The sequence below is a fragment of the Euleptes europaea genome, chromosome 9, assembly GCF_029931775.1.
Source record: "Euleptes europaea isolate rEulEur1 chromosome 9, rEulEur1.hap1, whole genome shotgun sequence".
Classification (NCBI taxonomy): domain Eukaryota; kingdom Metazoa; phylum Chordata; class Lepidosauria; order Squamata; family Sphaerodactylidae; genus Euleptes; species Euleptes europaea.
Window position 1 is genome coordinate 90,011,505 of NC_079320.1, and position 27,980 is coordinate 90,039,484.

Sequence of the window (27,980 nt, forward strand, 5' to 3'; positions counted from 1 at the left end):
GGAAACAAAGCAGAATCAAAAAATTTTGGATGATTTGGGCTAGAACGAAGTGAAGCACAGTAGAGTGACTCATAGAATTCTGTGAAGACAACAATTTCTTCATTGCAAGCACGTTTCAGGCAACCAAATAGATGATTGTATATGTGGACATCACTAGATGACCTGTTTAGAAATCAGATAGATTACATAAGCAGAAGATGAAGAAGTTCTATTCTCTCTGCTAAAAGAAGCCAGGAGCTGATCGTGGTACAGACCATGAATAATTAATAATGAAAATTAGAATAAAGCTGAAGAAAAATACCAAAACATTCTTAGTGCCAAATTACAATCTAAACAACATCCCCGAAGAGTTTAAACACCATGTAAAGAATAGATTTGCATTACTAAGTTCAAGTGAACATGAACCAGAAGAACTATGGGTTGAAACCAGAGGTATTATCAAGGAAGAATGTGCAAAGACTATTCCTGTAGCCAAAAGAAATGGGAAGTCTTGATGGATGACTGAGGAAACTCTTAAATTGTTCAGGATAGACGAGAAACAAAAGTAAAAGGTGACAGAAATAGAATCAGAAGTCTCAATGCAGTGTTCCAGAGACTGGCATATAGAGACATTGAGGACGATTATCATAACCAGGGTAAAGAAATAAAAGAGAACAACAAAAAAGGAAGAACAAGATATCTCTTCCACAAGATCCAAGATGTCAAAGGGAATTTTCAAGCACGGTGAGGCATGCTGAAAGATCAACATGGAAATACATTAATTGAGCAGGACAAAATAAAGAAAAGATGGGAAAATACATTTTAAAACTATACAGAAGAGATGACAGATTCCTTTCAAGAAGAAATTTTTGGAGAAGACCCTATAGTTTTAGAAAGTGAAGTGAAAGCCGCACTCAAAGCAATTGGGAGAAATAAATCACCAGGAGTAGATGGGATATTAATACAGCTATTTCAAGCCACAAAAACAGAGTCCATCAAAACTTTTACAAGAATATTCCAACAAATATGGAAAACCAAACACTGGGCTACAGACTGGATATACTCAATCTACGTTCCAATTCTGAAAAAAGGAAATGTCACAGACTGCAGCAACTATCGGACTATTACAGCAATTTCTCATGTGAGTAAAGTGATCCTTAAAGACAGCAAAGACTGTTACCATATAGGGAGTAAGAAATGCCAGATGTTCATTCTGGATTCAGAAAAAGAAGAGGCACTAGAGACATATTGCTAATTTACGTTAGTTACTGGAACATAGAAGAGAATTTCAGAAGAAAATGAACTTGTGTTTCATAGATTACAGCAAAGTTTTTTACTGTGTGTATCGGGAGTTCCCACCGTGGTGCCCGTGGCGCCCTTTTCTAGTTTTCAAGTGTTTTTAGGAAGTGGGCGGGGCTAGGTAGGCCTTTTGCCCAGCAAGGCTTCTGATTGATTGTTGGAAATTTGTCGGATATTTGATTGGCTGTTCAGATTTTTAAAAATATTGCTTAGGCAGCAGCTGTGTTACTGAAGTTAAGCTGTGGCAGCCATTTTGTGGCAGCCATTTTGTTGCTGCACCCACCATGCCATGGCAGAATTCCAATGTGCCCGCAGGCTCAAAAAGGTTGGGGACCCCCTGGTGTGAATCAGGAAACATTATGGTTGGGTTTAAAAGAAATGGGTGTACCACAACGTCTGATTGTTTTGATTCACAACCTATATTCTGGACAAGAGGCTACTGTTAGGACAGAATATGGAGAAATAAAATGGTTTCCAGTTGGCAAAGGTGTCAGACAAAAATTTATTTTATCTCCTTGTCTGTTCAGTCTATATGCAAAACACATTATAAGGAAAGCTGGATTAGGTTTAGATAAAGGTGATGTGAAAATTGGAAGGAACAATAACAATTTGAGATATGCAGATGATATCACAATACTGGCAGAAAATGGTGATGGCTTGAAATGGCTACTGATGAAGGTTAAAGTAGAAAGCGCCAAACCAGTATTACAGCTAAACATCAAAAAGACAAAAGTAATGACAACTGAGGAATTACACAACTTTAATGTGGCAATGAGGACATTGAAATTGTACAAGACTTTCTATTTCTTGGCTCCATCATCAACTAAAGGATGATGCAACCAAGAAATCGGAAGGTGTCTGAGTCTGGAAAGGGCAGCCTTGAAGGAGCTGGAAAAGATTCTTAAGTGTAAGGATGTGTTGCTGGTGACCAAGATCAAGACAGTTAATACTATAGTATTCCCAGTTACTACCTATGGGTATGAAAGTTGGACAACAAAGAAAGAAGTCGGGAAGAAAGTTGATTCATTTGAAATGTGATGTTGCAGGAGAGTTTTATGGATATTGTGGATCAGCAAAAAGACAAATAAGTGGCCTCAAGCCTGAACTCTCCCTATAAGTAAAATGACTAAACGGAGGTTATTGTACTTTAGTCACATTCTGAGAAGACAAGAGTCACTGGAAAATACAATAATGCTAGGAAAAGTTGAGGCTTCAGGAAAAGAGGAAAACCTAACATGAGATGGATTGACTCAACCAAGGAAGCCACAGCCCTCAGTTTGCAAGATCTGAGCATCTTATTGTTTTGTGTGTGTGTGTGTGTGTTAAGTGCCGTCAAGTCGCTTCCGACTCATGGCGACCCTATGAATGAAAGTCCTCCAAAATGTCCTATCTTTGACAGCCTTGCTCAGATCTTGCAAATTGAAGGCTGTGGCTTCCTTTATTGAGTCAATCCATCTCTTGTTGGGTCTTCCTCTTTTCCTGCTGCCCTCAACTTTTCCTATCATAACGGTCTTTTCCAGTGACTCTTGTCGTCTCATGACGTGACCAAAATACGACAGCCTCAGTTTAGTCTTATTGTTTTGGAGGTCATTAATTCAAAGGGTCACTGTAAATCAGAAGCGACTTGACGGCACTTAACACATATAGCAGCTTTGCTCTGTTACCTTTTCTACAGTGCATAGCATACATGGTTGTGCCAAAAAATATGATTTTTTTATGGGATTATAGAATTTCTATTTGTAGGTATTCAATTTTTTTTAGTATACATGCAAATATCAAATTTTCCTAAGTCATAGAGGGAAAACTGCATAGTGTAGTGTTAGACTTTTGTTTATATGGCAGCATTTTGCTTAATTTTGATATTTCTTAATTCAGTTCTTAGCCATTTGAGCTGAGGTTTGTTCACTTGAATTTCATATTCGCTTTATTTCCTGCTACTTCCTGCAGAAGTAGAATTTCTTTTGAATTATGTAGTTAACACAAAGGTCATTGTATTAGAAGATCTACTTAATGGTACAGTGTGCTTTTAACTGTATCTGCTGCGCTTTAGGTTTGGAAGGAAATTAAATGTTATCCGGGGAATTGTGGAGCAAGAAATCCAAGAAATGGCATCTAAGAGAGACAACATTGTTACCCACCATTTGTACCAAGCATGGGATCCTGTTCCATCTCTGTCTCCGTCCAGTACAGGTATGTTCAACATGTGTATCTGCCTTATACTTCATCGGACCATTGGTCTACCAAGGTCTGCTCTAACTGGAAGACGCTCTCCAGGGTCTCAGGTCAGATCTGGTGATAGGCAAGGATGTCCTTTAGCCCCTTTGATTTTCAACCTGTTTTTAAATGATATAATCCTTTTATCTTCAAAAATCAGAACTTCCTGCCGCCTATATTGGCTGGTGATAATATTTGTGTTCTGCATTATGCAGATAACATTGTATTAGTATCCAGGTCGGACTTATCTGATTTTGTAAGGTAATGAATGTGTTTATTAATAACTGTACTCAGAATTATGCAAATCAAAAATAATGACGCCCCCCCCCCCCAAAGTCCCTGTATTAAGCAGAGGATCTGGGCCATCCAGGGTGAAAAAAATAGAACAGGTGTCCCACTTCAAGTATCTGGGAGTTCCATTTAGTTACAATCTTATAAGGCTCGTGTTTATTCAGTTAGAGAAATTGACCGGACAAATATAAATACTCTTTTAAGGTTCTTTTATGCAAAAGGAATCACAGAATCATAGAATTGGAAGGGACCACTAGGGTCATCTAGTCAAACCCCCTGCACAATGCAGAAAATTCACAGCTATCTCCCCCCCCCCAGTGACCCCCCACTCCATGCCCAGAAAATAGCCAGGATGCCCTCCCTCTCATGATCTGCCTAAGGTCATAGAATCAGCATTGCTGACAGGCAGCATGCACTTGCAGCCACTGAAGCTTTTAAAGCCAAAATAATTCCTGATGTTTTGTTTGGGGTAAGTATTTGGATTAATGGAGTCTTTGAGCCTATAGATCACTGTCAGGCCTGCCTTCCACTGCTCTCAGCAGCCTGTCAGACTGAGCATGTTTTAGTTTCGATTCCACCAGGTGCCTCTCAAGGTCGAGCCTGCTAACTGTTGAATTCCTGTTCCAGCGCTATCTCCCGTGGGAACAGCTCCTCGTTGGGAGGGGGGTTACTAACACTTTCCCATATAGGCCCTGTACTGTGCCACCATTTCCCATTTGTGCCAATTTACCTGTAGCTCTGCAAACCTGTATGTTTTCCAATAAATCAGCTCTCTTTTGGACTCCTTGTCTGTGGATGCTGTTTGTGGGATTACCACGGGGACAAGTGCTTACATCTTGGCACGAATCCCTTCTAAATTTTTTACCTGCCTGGCTGGAGCCCTGGAGGGTTCGCCGGGGTCTCGAATTGGAGCAGGGGACGTGCTCTCCAAGTGAATTGCCTGTGGCTGGAGCCCTGGAGGGTTCGCCTGAGTTGAGACAGCACTCCCCGGGTGGAGGGTTTCTGGCCAAAACCCTGGAGGGTCCTGAACCTTGGTACCCTCCGTTGGAACCATCAGACAAGTACCCCGACGACCCTTCCTTGCTGAATGACGTTCTTGCTGCGGACGGATGCGGAGATCAGTCGCCTGATTGTACTCATTCGAGTCCAGTGGCGTCGCCTCGCTGACAAGACCCCCTGGACAAACCCCGACGCAGATCAAAGTGCCCAGCACGACCTCCGGATACTGGACGGTCTGGTGGAAGAAGTGCGACTGGCGCAGGAGGATTTAGCAACTTTGACCCATTTGTTAGCGGGCTTAACTGTACATGAGGAACAACTAGAGCCGGTAGCGGTCTTGATCCGCCCCATGGCGGGAACGCGGCCGGAGGAGGCCCCTACCCCAACCGCTCCTGACCCCAACCTATGCTTGAAGGAAGCACAGGATGTGGCAGCCCGGACCGCCTTACTGTTTGTAGGACTAACCTCGGCCACGGCCTCGGTGGCTGAACTCACGAAGCGCCTGACCCCAGACTTTGGAGCGGACGCTGCTGCTCTGGCAGTCCAGGTTCAACCGTTATTGGACCTACCAGATTCCTCTGAACTCCTGCTTCTGGAGCGAGAAACTCTCCCGATCGTCACCACGGCGATCACCGCCAAGCTCGAGGCCGACCAAGTGCTCGCTGACCGACAGCAAGCCGAGGAACAATTGCGGGCAGCAGATGCGGCGGCAGCTTGGGCTCGAGCCGAGAAAGAAGAGAAACAACGTTTGGCCGCTGCTCGAGCCTGCACAGTCATGGACGTGCGTCCCAGAGATAGCATAGGTTTGGATTTGTCCCCTCACTTTCCCCGAGTTTTTGTCCATCTCACGACGCACAACGCGCAGGTCACTTCACCGAGCCGGACTACTCAGATGAGGAGGACCTATATGGCGAGGAACCCCACTGGGCTACTGGTCTCCAGGTTAGCCAGTCCAGACGTATGGGAGGGGCGGGGGACTAAATGCATCTATTGTGGGGCCAAAACCGGGACTTGAACGATCGTGTGGCCCATCTGCAAAACCAAATGGAACAATTACTCCGAGAAAATGAATGTTTGCAACAAGCTCTAACCACCCCAGTCCAACCGGTGCCTACTCAGCCAACTCTGCCGGCTCCACGACCGCAAGTTCCACCGCTGAGGGCACCAACTCTCCCCCCTCCGAGGCTACCGGCCCAGCCGCTCCCGAGACTTCCAGCTCAGCCAGCTCCCGGAGCACCGGTTTTACTGGCCCCTGGAGCACCGGTTTTGCCGGCCCCAGGAGCACCGGTTTTGCCACCTCCAGGGCAACCCCCAGCGCCCCTTCCCATACAGTGGAAACAACCTCGGTTGAGAGTGACCTACGACAGCTCAGTTGAAGCCCTACCCTGTTTCCTACACCAAGTGGACAGTTACATTCGGGAACAGGGGCAGCACTTCCCCACCGAAGACAGCCGGGTGCTCTTCGTTGCTTCCCTCTTGACTGGAAAAGCCGCCGACTGGATGGTCCTCCAGTTTGACACTCGGGCCCGATCCATACACGAGTTCAACGAGTTCATGCGAGCATTACGGCGCCGTTTTGAGGACCCTTTCCTGGGCGAAAAAACCAAGGCAGTTCTCCTACAACTTCAACAAGGCTCTACACCAATGCGGGAATTCGTCGATGAATTCCAGAGACTCACCAGTAAAATAGTAGACTAAACCGAGGCTACCCAAATACATTATTCCGGGAAGCCTTACATCCTGAGATATTGAACTGGGCTTATATGCAGCGAGACCCAGACACTCTTGAAGAATGGATTTTACTAGCCGAGGAAGTGGAGAGCCGTCGCCAATTCATTTCGCTGGCCCGCCATCGAGCCAAGGAGGGGGCAACCAAAAGCCCCCTCCTAAAGCTGCAGTTCCTGCACCGCGGAGACCTGCTCTACCCTCGCAAGACCACGTTTCTCGGTTTCATAGGGGAGCCTGTCTCGTTTGCGGAACCATGGGCCACTTTGCAGCCGCCTGCCCGCTTCGGTCGGACCGGCTGGTCCCTGCTCGACAGGACGGACCGCCCCAGAATCGGGGGCGACCTCTGCGCAGAGGCACCGCGGCCAACCGTAGCACTGCTCCTGGACGGACCGCACCATCAGCTCTCCAAGTCGGAGATGCGCCCCACGAACCTGCACCAGCGAACCCATTGGGGTTCTGGATTACAAGTGCCCCACTTGGGGACAACTCGCCGTCTTTGGATGAAGACAAGGACTGGGATTCCCGTGCCTTGAATCTTGAATCTCCTCTAGATCTGTCAAAAAACGGGCAGGGTCTGCGGTGAACAGGGGCAGCACTTCCCCACCGAAGACAGCCGGGTGCTCTCCGGGTGCTCACCGCGGACCCTTGCAGCTGTTCCTGCAAAACCCAAAGCTCCAGTGAAGGTGAGTGAGATCGAAAATACTGTGTATGTAGACGTAGTGTTACAGCGCCATAAAGGGGGCCCCCAATTACAAGTTAAAGCACTCATAGACTCCGGGTGTGCCCGCTCCCTGATCAACGAAACCACTTTCAAAGTGCTCAAAGCCAAGTCAGAGACCCTGCCAGCTCCCATCCAGTTCGCCCAGATGGATGGCAGCAACTTCAAAGGGGGGCCTGTGGATCGTTGCACTCGCGGATTGGCGATGGGCATTGGCCACCACTGGGAACAAATTGACTTTACCATAGCCCCTATCAGATACAACATGGTATTGGGGATTAACTGGCTCAAGGGGCACAGCCCTTGTATTGACTGGGGGGCAGGAACTATAAAATTCTCCGATCCTAATTGCGACCAACACCGTCTCGAGGTAGCTGTTGTACCTCCATCAGCCTCGGCTTTAGTCTCAGACACCCCCCCCCCATCCTTTCCTCTACCTGTTGAATATCGAGACTTTACAGACGTTTTTGATGTACAGGAATGTGATGTACTGTCCCCCCACCGCCAAACAGACTGTGCTATTGAAGTGGTGGGAAATGAAAAACTGCCTAAAAGTAAGATTTACCCCATGAGCGCTACCGAACGCACCGTGCTACGTGAATTCTTGGACAAGAATTTGGTGCGGGGTTTCATCCGGCCGTCTACTGCCCCTTCTTCGGCCCCTGCCTTCTTTGTTAACAAAAAGACGGGTGACTTGCGCTTATGCATTGACTTCCAAAAACTCAATGCAGTCACCCAATCCAATGCCTACCCCATTCCTTTGATCTCGGATCTCTTGGGACAACTAAAGGAAGGGCGTATCTTTACAAAACTTGACTTGGTGGAAGCCTACTACAGGATCAGGATTCAAGAGAGCGATGTACCTCTCACAGCCTTTTCCACTTGCTTTGGCATGTATGAATTCTTAGTGATGCCTTTTGGATTAAAAGGGGCCCCTGGGGTCTTCATGCAATTCGTTAATGAGATCCTACATGACGTGTAGTATAGGGGCGTGGTGGTTTATTTGGATGATATTCTTATTTACTCTAAAACTATGGACGAACACGTTGCCTTGGTAAGGGAAGTATTGCAACGCCTCAGAGACAATCAGCTCTATGCTAAGGTGTCCAAGTGTGAGTTTCACCAGGAACAGTTAACCTTCCTGGGCTATATAATTTCACACCACGGACTTACTATGGACCCTGACAAGGTGCAGTCAGTAACCGATTGGGAACCACCCTCCACCCGTAAGCAAGTTCAGCAATTTCTTGGGTTCGCTAACTTCTACAGGGGGTTCATTCCCAACTTCGCTCAAATCACACTCCCCATCACGGATCTCCTTTAGAGTACAGGGAAGGGCAACGCCGCCACGTTGCCCTCAGGCAAAATCAACTGGACCCCCCCAATATCAATCCGCTTTTGATACTCTCAAACGACTGTTTACCTCTGAACCAGTATTACAGCACCCCGATCCTAATCATATGTTTATAGTTCAAGTTGATGCCTCAGACGTGGCAATGGGGGTGCACTTTTACAGCAGGGGAGGGATGGTCTTCTGCATCCATGGGCTTACTTCTCTAAGAAGTTCGCGTAATCTCAACTCAACTCAACTGGCCAATCTGGGAAAAGGAAGCGGCTGCCTTCCACCATGCCCTTACGGTATGGAGACAGTTTTTGGAGGGGTCTAAAGTCCCTTTTGAAGTGTGGAGCGATCACAAGAACCTGGAGGCGCTCCCGGCGGCCCGTAAACTGTCCGCAAAACAAGTTCGCTGGGCGGACTTCTTTGCTCAGTTCCATTTCGTTTTGAAACATGTGCCGGGGAAACAAAATGTCCTGCCTGATGCTCTGTCCAGACTTCCCCAATATCCAACCAAGGTTGAACGCCCCACGGAGTCCCTGTTCACTCCTGCTCAAAGGGGTTTGCTGCCCACTCTAGCAGTCCAAACTCGGTCGCAAGCCTGGCTCCCACCGCAACCCCCACAAGAGGGGGGGACACTTCAAGCCCAACCACACCAGTCAGCCCGACCGCGCCACCCCCCTCGCCTCCTTTGCCAGCCCCGCCGGCACCTGGTCACTCTGACAATTCAGTCATCCAACCCCCCTTGGGGACTTCCCCTCCCTCCAACACGGAGCCCACACCACCAGATGGGTTGGATCTCACAGACTCTTTTTTGGCCTCACTTCGTTCCGCTTGCCAAGCCGAACTCTCTGAGCAAGCCCTCCCCTCTGCTCTAACTGAACGTGGAGGTTTATGTTACAAAGACTCTAAGCTGTATGTGCCTAAGGAGCTCCAAAAAGAAGTCCTACAGCTAGTCCATGGAGCCAAGACCGCGGGACACTTTGGGTTTTTAAAAACATTGCATTTGTTACGGAGGCAGTTTTGGTGGGCGGGCATGCGAACTGATGTGGATTCGTTCATTTGCAGTTGCCCAGTCTGCGCTATGGTCAAAAGGGCCCAAGGGAAACCTCCCGGATTGTTGCAGCCGTTAGAGACCCCCACTAGACCTTGAGAAGTGATTGCTATGGATTTTATGACTGACCTCCCCCTCAGCGAGGGAAAAACTGTACTTTGGGTAGTCACGGACCTGTTCTCTAAACAGGTGCATCTCGTCCCTTGCGCAGGTATCCCATCCGCCCCAAAACTGGCCCACCTCTTTGTGTCACGTGTCTTCCATCTACATTCCTTTCCGCGCAAGGTGATCAGCAACCGCGGAAGTAACTACGTGGCTAAATTTTGGAAAGCTTTCTTAAAATTAGTGGGGGTGGACCAAGGACTCTCAAGTGCTTTCCACCCCCAAACCGATGGCCAAACCAAACGAGTGAATGCTGTACTAGAATGCTACTTGCGCTGTTATGTTAACTATCATCAGGATGATTGGGTTGAGTTGTTACCCTTTGCTGAATATGCGTACAATAATGCTGTGCATCAGTCCACTGGATTCAGCCCCTTTTGGGCAGTTTATGGGTAAGACTTCGGACCCATAAGCCGTAACAATGTCTCCAGGGTGGAGGGGGGTGAAAGTGTTGCTGACTGGGTCCACACGATTCAAACAACCTGGCCTTGGCTGGTACGAAATCTGCAGCAAGCTAAACGTAAATACAAAGCTCAAGCTGATAAACATCGCTTACCAGGCAAAGACTACTCAGTGGGGGACATGGTTTATTTGTCCACCAAGAATTTACGGTCTAACCGCCCGTGTAACAAACTCAGTGCCAAATACTTGGGTCCCTTCCCCATTGCTCGTATAGTTAACCCAGTGACTGTGGAACTTTCGCTCCCAAAATCACTCAGGCGGATTCATCCTGTCTTTCATGTCAGTTTGCTGAAACCACATGTGCCTGCTCCCGAGTGGCATCCTGAACCACTTCCTGAAATACCGGTGATGGTTGGGGGGGAGGAACATTTTGAAATTGCAAAAATCTTGGACTCGCGTATCCATCATGGATCTCTCCACTATTTAGTTCGTTGGAAACATTTCAGTTCCGCTCACGATGAGTGGGTACGCACACGTGATGTGTCTGCACCCCGTTTGGTCCGCCAATTCCATGCTGCCTACCTTCACAAACCAGCACCTCCAAATGGACCGGTGGGGAACGGTGGGGAGGGGGCCTAAAGGAGTGCAGGATGTCAGGCCTGCCTTCCACTGCTCTCAGCAGCCTGTCAGACTGAGCATGTTTTAGTTTCGATTCCACCAGGTGCCTCTCAAGGTCGGGCCTGCTAACTGTTGTATTCCTGTTCCAGCGCTGTCTCCCGTGGGAACGGCTCCTCGTTGGGAGGGGGGTTACTAACACTTTCCCATATAGGCCCTGTACTGTGCCACCATTTCCCATTCGTGCCAATTTACCTGTAGCTCTGCAAACCTGTATGTTTTCCAATAAATCAGCTCTCTTTTGGACTCCTTGTCTGTGGATGCTGTTTGTGGGATTACCACAGGGACAAGTGCTTACAATCACCCAATTCTGTAGTTCTTTCACTGGACAGTAGGAGTGTTTAGCTGCCTTGCAGGAACTATGCTTAGAGTAGAGTTTATGTAGCTCTTATTGGTGTCTAGGGCCTGGATTGGTGCTTTTAATTGAAGGCGGAAGGTTCTTTATGTGATGCCCAATGTCTATTGAAGGAAGATGCTTTCAGAAGTGTTTGGAAGAAGTGTGTGGATAATAGACTGGAGACCCTTGGCCTTTCCTTTATTATGATTAGGAATATGGGCTGTCAGGAAGTGCCAAGGATGATTAAGAAGAGTAATCAATCTGGACGGTGTTAATATGCAGTCACTGCAAGGCATGTATGTACTATTTCTGCAGTAGATGATTTCCCCCTCTCCAACCCTCCCTTCATACATAAATTTCTTTACAATCCCTAGTGTTGCGTAGTGGATAGTGTGTCAGACTAGGATCTGGGAGACCCAGGTTCGAATTGCAAGGCAAGCTTGCTGGGTGATCTTGGGCCCAGTCACACGCATTCAGCCTAAGTTACTTTACAGGGTTGTTGTGAGGGTAAAATGGAGGAGGAGAGAATGATGTAAGCTGCTTTGGATTCCTATCAAGGGGGGAAAGATGGGGTGTAAGAGAAGCAACTAAATAGTCATAGGTGTGTTTTCATCCTTGGCAGATGGAATGTTTTGCCACCCGCAGAACTGAGGGGCCGCTTTGCTAAAATCCCGTTCTTGGATTGTTTTAGCTGTTGCTAGCCTGGAGCAATAGAGACCGTAGATCATCTCATGTTATTTTGCGATCAGTGGACTGTACTCGGGGATCTTTGGATCATGCCTATGTTGATCACATACCAGCTTCCTGCTGAATCCTGGATGATCTCTTTTCTGTTGGCAGATACCAATCCAGTAGTAACTTGATCTGTTGCCAAATTTTTGGCAGTAATGATTTCATAAGGCACTATCAACATAGGTTTTAATTTGTTTTCTGTGAAAATTGTATATGTGTATTGTGATATATCATTCTGTTGTATTTTATTCCATTTTACTATATTGATTTGCGTAAGACTTTTGGTTACTAAATAAAGGAAAGTTGGAGGACTTACCCATCACCTACTACCAGATTCTTTCACTTGTGGGTGCTGGAGATTGAACCTGGGATCTTCTGTGTGCAAATCAAAAGTTCTACTACTTGCCACAGCCCCACCCCCAATAGGTGTTTGCTGGCTGCTTAAACGGAAGGGCTTTTCAGCCTGGCTGTTTCTGAAATATCTCACAGCGGAGGCCAGAGAACTTAAATGCATCCTTCAAGCAGTCATCCTTGGTGGGGAGTGAAGGCTGGCCCGGCAGGGCGGTTCAGCTGCTGCGAGTGTTCCTGGGCCTGCAGAACACATTGCCTCAGATATAATGCAGCCCTTCCAGAGCAGCGTGTAAGAGGGCCTGGCTGGGCATTCCAGTGGTGCGCTGGCATGGGAGGTCTTCCAGTGGAAGGGACGATGGTGCTGACGGGCTCAGGATGAGACATGAAACACTACACAGTCTCCCACTCTCAGACCAAAGAGATGCAAGCGTGAATTGCCCCTTCAGCCTGTGTGCCGTGTAATGCTAGGCCTGGGAACGATAAAGTGTCTGTCACTCGTGACTTACTCTTGAACGAGCATGCAGACCTGGGGTGTGTGACCAAAACCTGGATGGATGAAATTGCTGTGCCTGTTTTATTTCAATTCACTTCAACGAGATTTGTGGTCCTGCATCCAAACCAACTCTTGCAAAGGACAAACATGCAGTGCAGCAAATGTACACAGTCCATCAAAATTTCCATTTCTAGGAGAGACACAAAAACTCCAAAGTTTACTGGGTTACTTGTCTGCCCTTTTCAATCTGGCTACCAGCCTGGTTTGAGAACCAAGATGGCTTTGTTTGTTCTGGTGGATTATCAGAGTTTGCAAATATATAGCAGTAATATATAGCACTTGATATGGTAGACCCCTCATTATTATTGAGATGCTTGGCGAAGGAAGTGAGGCTTTCAGAGTCTGTTGGAAAAGTTGAATCATCAGTGTGGAACTTGAAATATGATGTACGCCAAGGGCTTGACCTCTTCACCGATGCCTTTCAGTATGCTTTTGAGTTGACACTCATAAAGGATGCCCGTACCTGTCATTCTCAAAGCCCCCCCAAAGCAGCTGTATCCCTTCTGAATCAGTGCCTGAATGCTGTGGTCAATTGAATGAGGGAGAACAAGCTGAAACTCAAATTGAGGACAGGGAAGGGGCTGTGGCTCAGTGGTAGAGCATCTCCTTGGCACACAGAAGGGCCCAGGTTCAATCGCCGGCATCTTGGACTTCCGCTAGGGTGCTGAACTGAGTGCCACGTCTCTTGAGGGCTCTCAAGAGAATCAAGATTCATTCAAATCTGGGGTGTAATCCTTCACCCCTACCCGATCCTAAACAGTGGATTGGGAAACAGGACTTCAGCTGCCCACGAAGTACGGTTTGACCCCCAGTTTTGCCGAGAGAGCCATCGTGCGACTCTTGGAATCCTGGACGAGGTCCCATCTGGCTGAGGGGGAACCATTGCCGTGAACGTTTTCTTTGGAATTTAGGCTCAGCTCTCCCCTATCTATTACCATCTAAGCAACAATATTTAAGCAAGAATACCTGCTCTTCTAAAATCTGAGTAAGTAACAAGTTTTACCTGGAATTGGAAGCTTTGAAGGAGCGGAAAAAACATCTATAGAATCAGAATCCTTCCATCTGAGATTTGGTTGACTCTTTGACATTTAAAAACATTCGATAAGCCGACAGGATCTTAATCAAATTGATCGGTGGATAGACACAACAATTGGGACTATTTGAATGATGGTATAGCCACCAATCAGAAATCCTGAAGTGCAAGGAGGAGGGACGAGCAGATTCCCCCCTATTTCCGGGAGGAGGCTTTTCTGAATAAACAAATTCCTTTGCCACGTCTTACCCGGAAGTATCAGCTATCGTCGGCCATCGTGAGAACATTACGGGATTTGAGACCGGATGTGTGGCATTGTGTAACTGGCAAATACTTCCCCAGTTCCTAGGCAAAAGGAAGGAGGCAGACATGCAACTTTTTACTCTACCCCCCCCCCCCCGCAACATCATTCTACAACTCAACATATCCCTGTCTGGATTTTACAAATTAAACTTCAATTAAACACCAGAAGTGGCAACCATGGAAAGTGAGATTAAATATATGGATTGTCTCTTCTCTCTGACAAACACATATGAACTTGCTATTCGGAAAATGGATGAAATTTTGGGAGATCTTAAGGACATTAAAGTCCGGATTATGACAATGAGATCTGAGATGAAAGAAGGAAGCTCCCCAAATGATAAACCATTAAATGAAGAATTAAATACTGCAAAGGAGATGGAGAGCTACGAAGGATTTCCGAAGGATATATATCTGCAAGAAGAAACCAAATCAACCCGACTGATAACCAAGGAGATGAATGTAAGCGACTTGGATTTTTGGTTGTACGTACTACCTGATGAACTTTTCAAAGTTAACTGGGAGAACTTAAAAGGACAAATAGCTGGAAATACCGGGATTTTTCTCTTCGCCTTGGGGATGGAAGAAATTCTGTTGCAGATTCACTATCTTACATCAATTTTCACAGAGGGAACTACATTAACAACTTCCATGGATGCCCTTCAACGTTTAAAGCTTCTGGGAAAGAGAGGAAGATGTTGGAAATTTAAGATAAATAGACTGGGTCAAGGGCTTAGTTTTTTTTGGGATTTAACTAAAAAGGTCTGATTAAACTGTTTGGCTTTGATAAAAACAGGATAATTAATGACATTAATATAATTGACAGTCGTTAGATATGTGGGAGAAACGGAGAAATTAGGATATTCATTTCTAAAGGAGGTTAAAAATGTTACATATTATCTAATCCATTTTTATTTCTATTTTTATATATCTATTCTTTTTTCCTTTCTGTTTTTTATTTTGTCTTTCTTTTCTCTTTATTTCAAAATAGGTAAATGAAATAGTAAATGTTTGTAATAATATTAGGATTAGAATCTTAAACAAAGGAGATAACAAATAAATGATAAGATTGAGGGAGGTGTAGGGGAAGTTTTTATATTTTATTTTTTATTATCTATATATGGATGTATTTTCAACAATTATTAATTTGAATCTATATTTTGATGTTTACTTATATTGATTGTTGAATACTCTGTTTGATTACTATAGAAAAATAATAAAAAATTTATTTAAAAAAAAAATCCCCGGCATCTCCAGTTAAAGGGACCAGGCAAGTAGGTGATGTGAAAGACCCCTACCTGAGACCCTGGAGAGCTGCTGTCGGTCTGAGTAGACAATACTGACTTTGATGGACCAAGGGTCTGATTCAGTATAAGGCAGCTTCATCTGTGTTCAGCTTAAGCCACACAAAATGTAGCCAGTGCTTGTTCGGAAAGCTGATGCTATCGTGGTGATTCACTTACCTATCTTGAGTGTGATTAATCTGTCATTAGCTGACTAGGTTAAGAGCTTATTTGTATTCCTTGACCTAGCCTTGTTAAGGGATAAGTGAGTGGTCCAGTAGGTGGTCCCTATTCTTGCATCTGTACCATGCTCAGAGACTTTTCATCCACGGTGTCAGTTCTGGCTTATCTTCTGAAACAGTTTTGTTTTCTCTTTTTGTTTCAGGTACTCTTATCAACCATGAGAAATTTCTACTGCAAATCAATACAGAGCGTGAAATAGGAAACATGGGTTATAAACTAGGACAGGTTTGTACACATGCAAGGACAATTGTCTGTATTCTTGACTTTGCAGTTTAAGAACCATAAGGGAAGACTTAAGTCGTGACTGAAAGGAAGGTTAAGTAGTGGTGTTGTTGATGTATAATGTTGATTACTTTATTTCATTGCCATGCAGAGTCAGCACAATTCTTCGGGATCTTCTGAGGTGGAAGGAGCATCTCCCCAGATGCTCAGCCCGCCTTCTTCAGGGCAGGAGAGAGCCCAGCCCTGGGAAGAATGATGCACTGGGGCAATGCTTGAGCCTTCCAAGGCCAGGCAAAATTCCTGTCCCTTTGTATTGTCTCAGCCTTGTAACAGGGAGGCCCCAAAGCAAGTACATGTAGAACTCGTATGTTGGAGAATTTTTACCCACCTTGTGGCTGTACCAAGAGCTGGAAGGCAGCAGGGAAAATTGTCATAACTTTCAGCGAGCAACACTGATATCAGAATAACTTTGCCTGGCAGTATTACACTACGACTCATATTCTGCAGGGAATGAGAATTTTATGTTCTCTTTATCTATTTATTTATTCCTGGATTTATATCCTACTCTGTCCCGGCCAATGCCAGGCTCAGACCTGGTTACATCATAAAAACTCATTATACATTATAAGATACATTAGAGATAATTTAACGCTTAAAACCCTTCCTTAATTCTGAAATCAGTTCTAAAATCCAACGATTCCCATTTCGTGGGCACAGTGGTCAGCAGTCAGTCCAGAGGAAAGGGAATCAGGACCCCCAATTAATTCAGTAGATTTAATATAACCAGGGTGGAGGAGGGAGGCCATGGAATTGAAACCATTGCTGTCTTCAACCATACGATAGAACCCGTTACTGCCCTAAACTATAGGCCTGGCAGAACATCTTAGTCTTAGAGGCCCTGCAGAGCTGTACCAAATCCCGCAGGGGCCGGGTCTTGCTAGACAGAGAGTTCCACCAGGCCAGGGCCGGAAAAGCCCTGGCCCTGGTTGAGGACAGCCAGATATTCACTGAGCATAACACTCTTTGGGGGTGGGGGCATACCGGGAGAGGCAGTCCTGCAGATACAATGGTCCCAGTCGGTTTAGCGCTTTAAAGGTTAATACCAACACCTTGAACCTGATCCACCTGGAGCCAGTGCAGCTCACGGAGCACTGGTTGAATATGTGCTCTAAGTGGGCTCCCCATAAGAACCCTTGCTGCCGTGTTTTGGACCAGCTGGAGCTTCCAGAGCAGTCTCATGGGTAGCCCTGCGAAGAATGAGTTATAGTAGTCTAGCCTGGAGGTGACCATTGCATGGATCACTGTGGCTAAGTCAGGACGAGGCAGGCATGGCATGGCACCAGCTGCCTAGCCTGGCGGAGGTAGAAAAAAGCCACCTTGGCTACAGTTGTGACCTTTGTCTCCATTGATAAGGAGGCATCCAGGATCACACCCAGACTCTTGACAGAAGGTGCAGATGTTAATTGTACCCCATCAAGAGCCAGGAGCTGCTGCACCATCTCCGGCCCAGCCACAGGACCTCCAACTTCAATGGATTCAGTTTCAGTTGGCTCTCTTTCAATCATTTTGTCACGGCATCCAAACACCTGGCAAGTGTGTCCCGGGGCAGTGTCCGGTTGGCCCTCCATCAACAGATGTAGCTTGGTTTCATCAGCATACTGATGGCAACCCAGCCCGAAACTCCACACTAGCTGGGCGAGGGGGCGCATATTGATATTAAATAACATGGGGGAGAGGATTGCTCCCTGAGGGACCCCACAGACCAAGGGGTATCGTGGTGATACCTTCTCCCCAAGTGCTACCCTCTGTCCCTGACCACGGAGAAAGCAGCGCAGCCACTGAAGGGCTGTCCCCCAAATTCCAATGTCAGCAAGGCAGTGGTCTAACAGATTGTAATCGACCGAGTCGAATGCTGCTGTAAGTTCTAATAAAATCAGCAGTGCCAACCTGCCTCAATCCAGGTACCACTGGAGATCGTCTGTGAGGGCGACCTGTGCCGTCTCTATCCCACGACGAGGGCAGAAACCAGAGTAAAATGGGTCCAAGGCCGATGTGTCCTCCAAGAAAGCCTGAAGCTGTTCTGCCGCCAGTCTCTCAACTACGTTGCCCAGGAAAGATAAGTTGGACACTGGGCGGTAGTTGGCCAGATCGCTAGGTCTTTTGAAGAGCGGATGCACCACTGCCTCTTTCAAAGTCCATAGCCTTGACCAGCCAGGAGGAGCTTGGGTCTAGGGGCTATGTGGTGGCATTCACAGCAGTCAGGATCCTGTCTACATCAGCCTGGGAGAGTTGACCGAATTAGTCCAATATCGGGCCAGAAGATGGCCAAGGGGCCTCCAGTTCACACACTGTATCAATATTGGTCATGGGGGAGCGACAAAATTTTATCCATGAAATAGCTCGCAAACACCTCACAGCTAAGAGCCACGTTAGAATTTTATGATCTCTCCGAGTAATTCATTAAGTATACCACACAGCTGTATCACATAACTTCTGCTGTGTTGATCGCTGGGCTGGCTGTTTTATGGGTGGCCACTAATAGGAAATAAGTGCTGGAAGCTTTTCAGAACCATGCGTAATGTCACAGCCTGCCAGTATTCATGAAATCCAGGACAACTACCCGATGGCAATATCCTGTCCCATTGAGAGCCATCCTATTCTTTCTCTCTTTGCATCCTGTCCCCCCTCTAAGGATCTCCGGGTGACAGTCTTGACTTCCAGAGTTTACCTCATAGTAACCCTGAGAGGGCGTTTCTGGCCCAAGATCACCAAGCAGACAGAGTGAGAATTTGAAACCAGATCATTCTACCCATGATACCACCATAGCTCTGTTCTTCTTCTTCTTCCACACACACTAAAGTGCTTTCTGGCTAGTGTCCAATACTACTGCAAGAAAGCTGCTGTTGATGTGCTCCAGTGTGCAAAACAACCTCTGAACATTGCTTGATTTTCCTCACACAAGATGAGAAAAATATCTGCTCCGTATGTGGGAGGCTGTTTCTGCATGCAGAAGCGAATCTTTGAAAAATAGTTTTCATCTTTTTGCCTTGGATTGCCTGCAAACTGTCTAATCGCCAGACATCTTTTCCCTGTGATTTGCAAACAGCTGCCTATTTTGCACTACCACAGAGCTCTCTTTATGAAGTTCTGTTCCCTTTGTTTTCAGGGCCTTCCAAAGCTAAGCTAATAGTATCCAACAGGATGTTCTTACCAAACTGGGGAAAATAAGCCTGACCTTTTCTCTAAAATAAAAACCAGCTCTCCTGCCACGAGTGGGGGAAAGTCGGAGGTATTTTCAGATGGTCCTCATATCATGTTTGGTGAGTGATATGTTAGGAAATCAGATGTACAGCTGAGGTACACCTGATCGAAGGGCCAACTGGAAGGGATAGATGTGTGTCTTGTACAACAGTTGTAGTACACATGCAAAGAGAATAAAAATCAAAACAAAATTTGAAAGTTGGGTTTTTTAAATATTGCTTAAATATATATAAGTTTATAACTAAATGTCTTGGCTTACATTTTGTCGTTTAAGGTCTCTATCCACTCCGTGTGGCTAGGAAATAACATTACTCCATTGCGGGAAGAAGAGTGGGATGAAGATGAAGATGATGAGAGCGAGATACCTGCTTCTTCTTCGCCTCCGTCCTCTCCCATCAATTCCAGGTTTGTGGAACTTTTTGCTTGCCAATTTGATAACTTTCAAATGTTGGTGATTCTTGGTATCGAGTTCTGGAAAAAATCCTCTGCTGTAACCATCAGCCAGCAGACTCATTTGCCTTATTTAAGAGCTGCAGCTGTACTCCTGGAGCATCTTCACCTTCCTTCTCTCTGGTGACAGGAAGCACCGGGCGGGTGTGGACATACATTCTTGTTCCCAGTTCTTGCTGGAGCTGTACAGTCAGTGGATCCTGCCCTCAAGCCCCAGCAAGAGGACTCCAGTTATCCTGATCAGTGAAGTTGTTCGATCTGTAAGTGTTAATGTTTTCAGTGTCATACATTCGTGGATGAGTCTTTTAAAATACTTGGGAGTGAGGAAAACTTTTGGATTTCAAGCCCAGGAACACTGCTACTTGCATTAGAAGTGCCGTTTGTTTACCATGGTGTCTGCTAAAACGGTAATAGCCTTTCGTTAAAAATATTGTTAAGGTATTTTGAGTCATGGGAGCCCTTGTAGACTGTGTTCATTGAGTTGTCCCATTCAGCTGGCAGACACACCTGGGCACCTGGCCTTCTGTTCTTCTCTAGAGAAGATGCCTGTTGCGAGTGGCACGGGCCAGGCCAGGGCCCACTGCAGAGAAAGCTCCTCCATGTCTATTCTGAGCAGTGTGGTTTAGTGTACTGTGACTATTTCCCCTCCCCTGCTGCCGCAGACCCACCCATTTTCCAGTGCATTTGCTGATGGGGGGGGGGCTAATTCTAACACTGTATTTCCTGCATCTCTGGGTGCCACCAGGGTCTGTATGGTATTCTCTGTACTGGGCTATGATATTGGTTACAATACAATGGCAACGAGAGAGAGAGAGAGATAAAGGGGAGGCAGGTTACCAGAAACTGTGCTGGTGAAACAGGGTATACCAGTCTGTTGGTATGTAATAGGTTGCATTCTTTCCTTTTTGAAAATCTTTTTTCTAGCATCATGAAACAGTCAGATTCCACAAGCTGTGTTTGTGCCGACGGTGGGCTTAATCACAGCTTGCCATGACATCTGTGTCTGCTTCGTGAAAGTGACTAATTGCAAGCTCCTTTTTTAAAACATAATGTTTTGTACTTGCAGCTTTTGGCAGTATCTGACTTATTTACAGAACGGAATCAGTTTGAGATGATGTACACAACATTGACAGAGCTGCGGAAGACGCATCCCACAGAAGATGAGATTCTGCTTCAATATTTGGTCCCAGCGACGTGTAAAGCAGCTGCTGTTCTTGGAATGGTAATTTTTTAAAAATTAAGTTCTGGGAGTGAGAGTGGTGGTCGGAGGGTGGCCCAGCTGCTGCCTCGACCGATTCAAGCTGCAGTTGGGGGCTAACTAAAATTCACACTGGGGAGAGCTTATAATATCGAAGTCCCATGCAAAAAAGAAAAAGAAAGAAAAGCCTCACCCATTCTTCATCTAGGCCAGAACCCTCTGATTTAGGGTTGCCAACTTCCAGGTGGGACCCGGAGTTCTCCCAGACGTACAAGTGATCTTCACACCACAGAGATCTCCCAAGTTCCCCTGGAGAAAATGGCAGCTTTAGAGGGTGGACTGTATGGCATCACATTCCCGCTGAGCCCCCTCCCAAATCCTGCCCTCCCTTGGCTCCTCCCAGAAATCTCTGGGAATTTCCAATCTAGGTGTTGGCAACGCTATTCTGAATCCAGGTCTGGTCCCCAAAAAGTTTGGTCTCTGCTGCTCGTCAACCTTCCTTGCTTTTTCCCTTCCCGAGCAAGAATTCCTTTCCTTGAGAAGAAGGAGGGTGCAGCCTTCTCCAGGACGATGTACAGAAATAGCGAGCTCAAGTGCAAGAGCCCAGGAACAGGCACCCCCCCTTTTCATTCTCTACTTTCCTTCAAAACACACAAGGAATTGGGGTGGGGGTTGACATAAAATCTTGCAGAATCATCCCTGGTTCCTGCTGTCTCTGTCTTGCCAGTCGTGGGACTGATAGAAGAGAAATCCTTTGCAGATTTCCGGATTCCTAAACTTAACTGCAGTATTTACCATGACTTTAGTGCCAGGTGGGGTGGCAGAAATAAGGGACAGCACACACCACGCATTTAAGCCACATTCAACCCCCTAGTACAAAAGGAGTTCTGACTGGCCACACCACACCAGGAATTAGCAAGTGTTCAAGGGGAAAAAACAGCTGATCTTAAATGCAAATAAATAATAAACATGTCTGTCTTCCTGACTTTGCCCTGTTTAATCATAACTTGTAGCTGGAAAATATCAACAGCTTGCTTACTGATTCTCCATAAGTTCCAATTTTGTTTTGTTTTGCTTCTGCCAGGATAAAGCTGTAGCCGAGCCCGTGAGCCGCTTGCTGGAATCCACAATGCGTAGCACTCACATGCCGAGCCGGATCGGAGCCCTGCATGGCATTCTTTACATCCTGGAGTGTGACCTCCTTGATGAAACAGCCAAACAGCTCATTCCAATTATCACAGACTATCTGCTTTCCAATCTGAAAGGCATAGCCCAGTAAGTGTTTGCCTGCTCATGTTTTGTAGTGGTACCCTGATGCTGCTTGAATTCACATTTTAGCGCAAGGGCTCAACAACAGTGAAACTCTGAAATCTGCAGACAGAGATGTTCCTTCCAATCAGCTCCCTAAAACCCTAATAAAAAAGATCTAAAGAATTCAATCCATGGCAGAATTATAGCACATTTTTAGCGGAAGTCTGGATTTCAGCATGTTGATGATGATCTTTGTTTTCTGCCTGTTCTTGCAGCTGTGTGAATGTCCACAACCAGCAACATGTCTTAGTAATGTGTGCCGTGGCATTCTATTTAATAGAAAATTACCCACTTGACGTCGGGCCTGAATTCTCTTCTGGAATTATTCAGGTATTTGTGTGTGCTATGAGTGTACTATGAGTGTACCTTGGCCGTGAGAAGTGCAATGGGCTTGATAAATGAGCACAATTGAGACAGACATAAGACAGACCCAAAGAATTGGCCACTGCCCAATAATAGTGCCCCCTCTGCCCCTGATACTGGGCATTGAATGGTCTGAATTTCACAGATGTTTAAAAGCCAAGGGGAGAATCCCGGTAACTCCGTTTACCCGGCAACAAGCTTTTCTGAATACATAAGAAGTTGGATTTCACTGCTGCCTGGAGGCTGGTTTCGCCTGTGCTTTTGTGGGGGTAGTTTGGCCTTGTGCTGGCATGTTTTCTTACATCTTTTGGCTGTTGCACTACAGTTTATTTCGTATTTTGCTTTCTTATTTGGAGTGCTCTTGAACACGGAACCACATCTTTAGCAAGCAGCATTTTGTGGTTCTTTCCAGATGGAGAAAGATTCAGAGAGTCAGGCTGTACCTTCCTAGTTCTGCCAAAACGTGCAGTGAGAGACTGGCAAAGCTGGGAGCGAGTGCTGGAGTCATCTCTCTGTGCTTCTGTTACCTCTCTCTGATAATGGAGTTAAGGCTCCTGAATCCTGCACATGGTTTCTAACCTGGCTTTCCTCTGCAGGCCTTCTTGTGCATGTCTCCCTGCCTCTGGGTTTTAAATTTCTCTTCTGTTTCAGATGTGTGGGGTGATGCTGTCTGGAAGTGAAGAATCTACACCCTCCATTATTTATCACTGTATCCTGAGGGGCTTGGAGCGGCTCCTCCTTTCAGAGCAGCTCTCTCGGCCGGATAGCGAGTCCCTGGTGAAACTGAGTGTCGACCGCGTGAATGTGCAGAGCCCTCACAGAGCCATGGCTGCGCTGGGGTTAATGCTGACTTGCATGTACACAGGTGTGGGTCTAGTCACCAAATGCAGGCTTTGAACATGAGGACAGTTCCTAAGAACTTTGGCCGTGGGTCATACCTTTGATAGCCTCACGGTTGTGTGCTCAACTGGAACAGGGATCGTGTAGGCGATGCCTTGCTAAACAGTGGAATAAATTCAGAAACCACGTGGGCTTTGTGATTAGCCCCATTGCCACCTCGCCCCCAGAGGCTTTGGGCCTGAGTGAGTGGGCTGGGATTTGTTTAGTCAGCAAGTCTGAAAGAACCTCTCAGAAATCTTGTTCCATCCAAACTTATCTGCTGGGGGGGCTTCAGGCAATGCAGCCCACGTTCTCAGCTGTGTTCCCTGTGGGGTGATATCAGGACATGGCCAGCTTTTGTAGCTCAATTTTAAACTCTTTTCCTTAAAAAAAAAAAAATGAAAAGGAGAGGCTTTTTATTCACCACTTTGGTACAAAGAAAACTCCTTTGAAAGAAGCAGTTCAAAGATGCTAGAAAAATATAAGTACGCATGCAAATGAACCACAGCTGCTGCCGTCTTCCGTAGGCTGAAGGCTATTACCAGACTGGGGGATATATGGATTATATGAGAGGGGGTGAAGATTTTGCATATGAACTCCAGTGGCTTTGACATGACAGGTGATTCATGCTTGAAGCTATGTAGGAAACGTCACTCGTGACACTTCCCTTCGTGCTGGTCTAGGAAAAGACCAGGCTGCAACTGCGCCTGGCTGCCAGAGGTCGCTGTGAACCTGGGCAGCTGGTTATCAGTTTGCCTCCTCGTGGGCAATTGGTCCTGGCTTGTTTTAATTTATTTTTGTTCAAATGAGCTGGTTTGATAAATTAGTAGTAACTACCTTCTACAGCCTTCGCCCATTGTTCTCACTTCAGGGTACCTGCTTTTCCCCCTGATCTTTCAGTGGCAGTTCTGTTCTGCAGCACCTTTGCTCAATGCTGTGTGACTGACTCAGCGTGAATATTCTCTCCAGTGGGGCAGTTCTTGCTGAGGAAGTGGTGCTGAAATGTTCCTTGTGCTATATCTTGTGCAAGCGGGATACAGGATACAAGAGGGCAAGGGCCACATGTGGTGACTTCTTGTGTTTCCATGGAACTGACCTACAGAAGCTTCAGGAAGAAGCCCTTCTGCAGCAGTGCCCCATTGGCCTTCCTGTGTTCCTGCCTCACCTCCTCCCCCACTGAGGGCCAGGATGGTGCAGCCTAAGAGTAGAAACTGGACAGGGGGCCTTTCTGGGGCACCTGTCTCCTCAGATTGGCCCATAGAGGCACAGGAGTTTTGTGGGACTTCCCAAAGGGTGGCTCCCTTTTCTCAGTGTTCGATGACTCCCAATGAGATTTTGATTAGGTATTGTCGGCCTTGACCAAGTTTCCAATATACCCTTTGGCTACATCACCTTCAAGATCTGATTTCAGAATTCTCCACTTGGTGGGGTTCACATCAGTTGGGGAGGGGCTGGGGCTCAGTGGTAGAGCATCTGCTTGGCATGCAGAAGGTCCCAGGTTCAATCCTCGGCATCTCCAGTTAAAGGGACTGGGCAGGTAGGTGATTTGAAAGACCTCTGCCCAAGACCCTGGAGAGCTGCTGCTGGTCTGAGTAGACAATACTGACTTTGATGGAGCAAGGGTCTGATTCAGTATAAAGCAGCTTCATGTGTTCATGTGATTGGATGTCAGATCAATAAAGGGCGGTTCTTGTGCATATTCTACAGGGATAGAATAGTTCTTAAACACCTCCTTAATCCCAAAGGTTAATTTTCTTTCCCATCTTTCAGAGGAGGTTGTGTTGCCCAGCATGGTGTGGTAGTTAAGAGCAGTGGACTTTAATCTGTAGAACCTGATTTCATTCTCTACTCCTCCACATGAAGCCGGCTGGGTGACCTTGGGCTAGTCACAGCTCTCTCAGAGCTCTCTCAGCCCCACCTACCTCAAAGGGTGTCTGTTGTGGGGAGGGGAGGGAAAGAGAAGATGATTGTAAGCTGGTTTGATTCTCCCTTAAGTGGTAGAGAAAGTCGGCTTATAAAAACCGACTCTTCTTCTTCCTTCTGTCTTAGTCCTCCTTGCTCAAGGGAGAAGCAGGGGCATAGTAAAGGGGTGTTTCCGAAAGGCCCTTCGCATCTTTCCTGTACAACAACAAAGGCAAGTGGGCAGTCCAAGGATCTATTTGTTTCCTTCTGACAGTCCTGCCTGGGAGCTTCCATGATGGCTCCCTGGCAGAAGGGCTGCCTTCGGGGAACATTTCATGCTGCATGAGAGCAGCCATGCTGGATTTGACCAGTGGTGATGTAATCCATCCTGTTTCATAGAGGGGCTGTCCCTGTCCCTCAGAAGGTCTACAAGCAGGGAGAGAGGGCAGAACTTTCCCCTGTTGTCTCCCAGTATTGGTACTCAGGGAGTTGCAGCCTCAGGATGGGGGTTCTGAATAGGCTGTGGGGTCAGCAGAACATCAGGACTTCACGGGCTGTTCCCTGAGGATGAGGCCGCTGGGTGACCTTGCCAATACATATTTTCCTAAGGAGGCCACCTGGAAGTCAGCCTGTACCTTGGCTTAAATAATATTGTATTTGACTGTGTTAATGTTTATCCTGTCCTTCTAGACGCTCAGAAGACTAGGCAAGATTCCTCCGTAGTTTTCACTTCACCCTCCTCATTCACTGCCAGCGTAAGCATGTTTAGCAGCTGAGTTCTGTTAAACCGAATCAACGTAGTAGGTGCTTCTCTCCAGCTCCAGGCTTGTTTTGGGAGCTGAGGGGTGTTCCTCTGCTTTTGGTGTTTTTCTGCATGTGGCTTAGCCTGCTGGGCTGGAGGAGATGCTGTCCCCTCAGTCAGACTGCCCAGAGCCAGTTGGAAAAGAAGAAGAAAAAGAAGTTGGTTCTTATACCCCGCTTTGCTCTACCTTTAAGAAGTCTCAAAGCGGCTTACCATAACCTTCCCTTCCCCTCCCCACAACAGGCACCTTGTGAGGTGGTGGGGCTGAGAGAGTTCAGAGAGAACTGTGACTAAACACATGAAGCTGCCTTATACTGAAACAGACCTGGCCCATCAAAGTCAGTATTGTCTACTCAGACCAGCAGCGGCTCTCCAGGGTCTTGGGCAGGGGTCTTTCACATTACCTACCTGCCCCAGTCCCTTTAACTGGAGATGCCAGGGATTGAACCTGGGACCTTCTGCATGACAAGCAGATGCTCTACGAACTGAGCCACAGCCTCTCCCCTAGCCCAAGGCCGCCCAGCAGACTTCATGTGGAGGAGTGGGGAATCAAACCCAGTTTTCCAGATTAGAGTCCTGCCACTCTTAACCACAACGCCATGCTGGCAGCATTTCACTCCTATGATCCTTTCCCAGGTTCAGCTGTTCCAACCCTGCTTAGTCAGCATCCAGCAGCCATTTCTCTTTGTAAGTAGAAAGCTCCACTTACTGCTTTGCCAAACAGGCACGGCTTCATCACTTGCCCTTCATTAAATGATTGGTTAAATGGGGAATCTGAAACATCAAGACCTTAGGAATAAACAGGATTTCAATCAACTGGTGAAGATGAGATCCTACAATATCTTCAAGTTTTAGATAAAATCTCAACCAGCAAAAGGAAAAATTGAAGGTGTTTAGACTCAGGAAGCTGGCACTTCAGTGCAGAAACAGTTAACTGTTGTGACTGCGCAACTGGATTTTGCTGAAATTTAGCCAGATTTCCCTTCTCACCTCCAAATCATATTTTACACCAACATGGCAAATTGTCTTGATTTTTGTAATAGATAGTAGAACATTAAAAAGCCCTCTGCCTTGAGTATTCAGCCCCTCCTTCCACTATATGATTAAAAGGGCCTTCATGATTCTATTTGCCTTTAGGAAAAGAGAAAATCAGCCCAGGGCGAGTTACGGATCACAGTCAAGCTGCCCCAGATAGTGAGTCGGTGATTGTGGCTATGGAGCGTGTCTCTGTTCTTTTTGACAGGTAAGAAGTGATGGTTTTAAAAAGGAAATGTAGTCACTATTAGTCAGAATGCTAGGCAGCTACATTTTATTTTCCATTTGATTTCTAGTACTGTTAATTGAATAGAAATTGTAAAGAGAGATGGGGAAACGTGCAGTTGAAGCCCTTGCTGTACAGAGGCTGCTGGGTGGGCACTCAGCAGTGTGGGGATCAGGACCCTTCTTTCATCCATCCAAAGGATGAGGAAAGCACTCCTATCCAGTCTTGCTCCTGGGATCTAAATAGATCCAAAATCTCGGTGAATTCTCTGCACCATGGGGGCATTCTCTCCAGCCAGCTGGCCCACAGAGATGAGTTAATTCTCGACAAAGGCTCAGATCTTGCAAATTGAGGGCCATGGCCTCCTTTATAGAGTCAATCCATCTCTTGTTGGGTCTTCCTCTTTTCCTGCTGCCTTCAACTTTTCCAAGCATGATTGTCTTTTCCAGTGACTCTTGTCTTCTCATAATGTGTCCAAAGTACGACAGCCTCAGTCTAGTCAGTTTAATCTTCCTTAATTCTCCTATCTTCAGCCTTACCTAGAGAAGTCCTGTTTTTAAGAGTAGTTCTGAACAAGCATATCTAAGCATATCCTACCTTGACTAGGAAACTCAGTTCCATGTGTGCAGCAAGCCCTGTTAA

At 46.5% G+C, this 27,980-nt stretch overlaps 1 protein-coding gene and 1 non-coding gene across 2 annotated transcripts in view; one reads left to right on the forward strand and one right to left on the reverse strand.

Moving 5' to 3' along the window:
* HTT (huntingtin) overlaps positions 1 to 27,980 on the forward strand; it is a 156,153-nt gene that overhangs the window by 121,893 nt on the left and 6,280 nt on the right. Inside the window, exons 56-64 of the mRNA XM_056855166.1 lie at positions 3,329 to 3,468; positions 15,832 to 15,914; positions 19,447 to 19,577; positions 19,753 to 19,882; positions 20,689 to 20,844; positions 21,905 to 22,095; positions 22,347 to 22,461; positions 23,146 to 23,359; positions 27,215 to 27,320. Coding sequence (XP_056711144.1) covers positions 3,329 to 3,468; positions 15,832 to 15,914; positions 19,447 to 19,577; positions 19,753 to 19,882; positions 20,689 to 20,844; positions 21,905 to 22,095; positions 22,347 to 22,461; positions 23,146 to 23,359; positions 27,215 to 27,320 — 1,266 coding nt within the window. The remainder of the gene's footprint in view (positions 1 to 3,328; positions 3,469 to 15,831; positions 15,915 to 19,446; positions 19,578 to 19,752; positions 19,883 to 20,688; positions 20,845 to 21,904; positions 22,096 to 22,346; positions 22,462 to 23,145; positions 23,360 to 27,214; positions 27,321 to 27,980) is intronic.
* Positions 26,505 to 26,580, reverse strand: TRNAD-GUC (transfer RNA aspartic acid (anticodon GUC)). The gene has a single exon. It is a non-coding gene; the product is annotated as a tRNA-Asp (tRNA).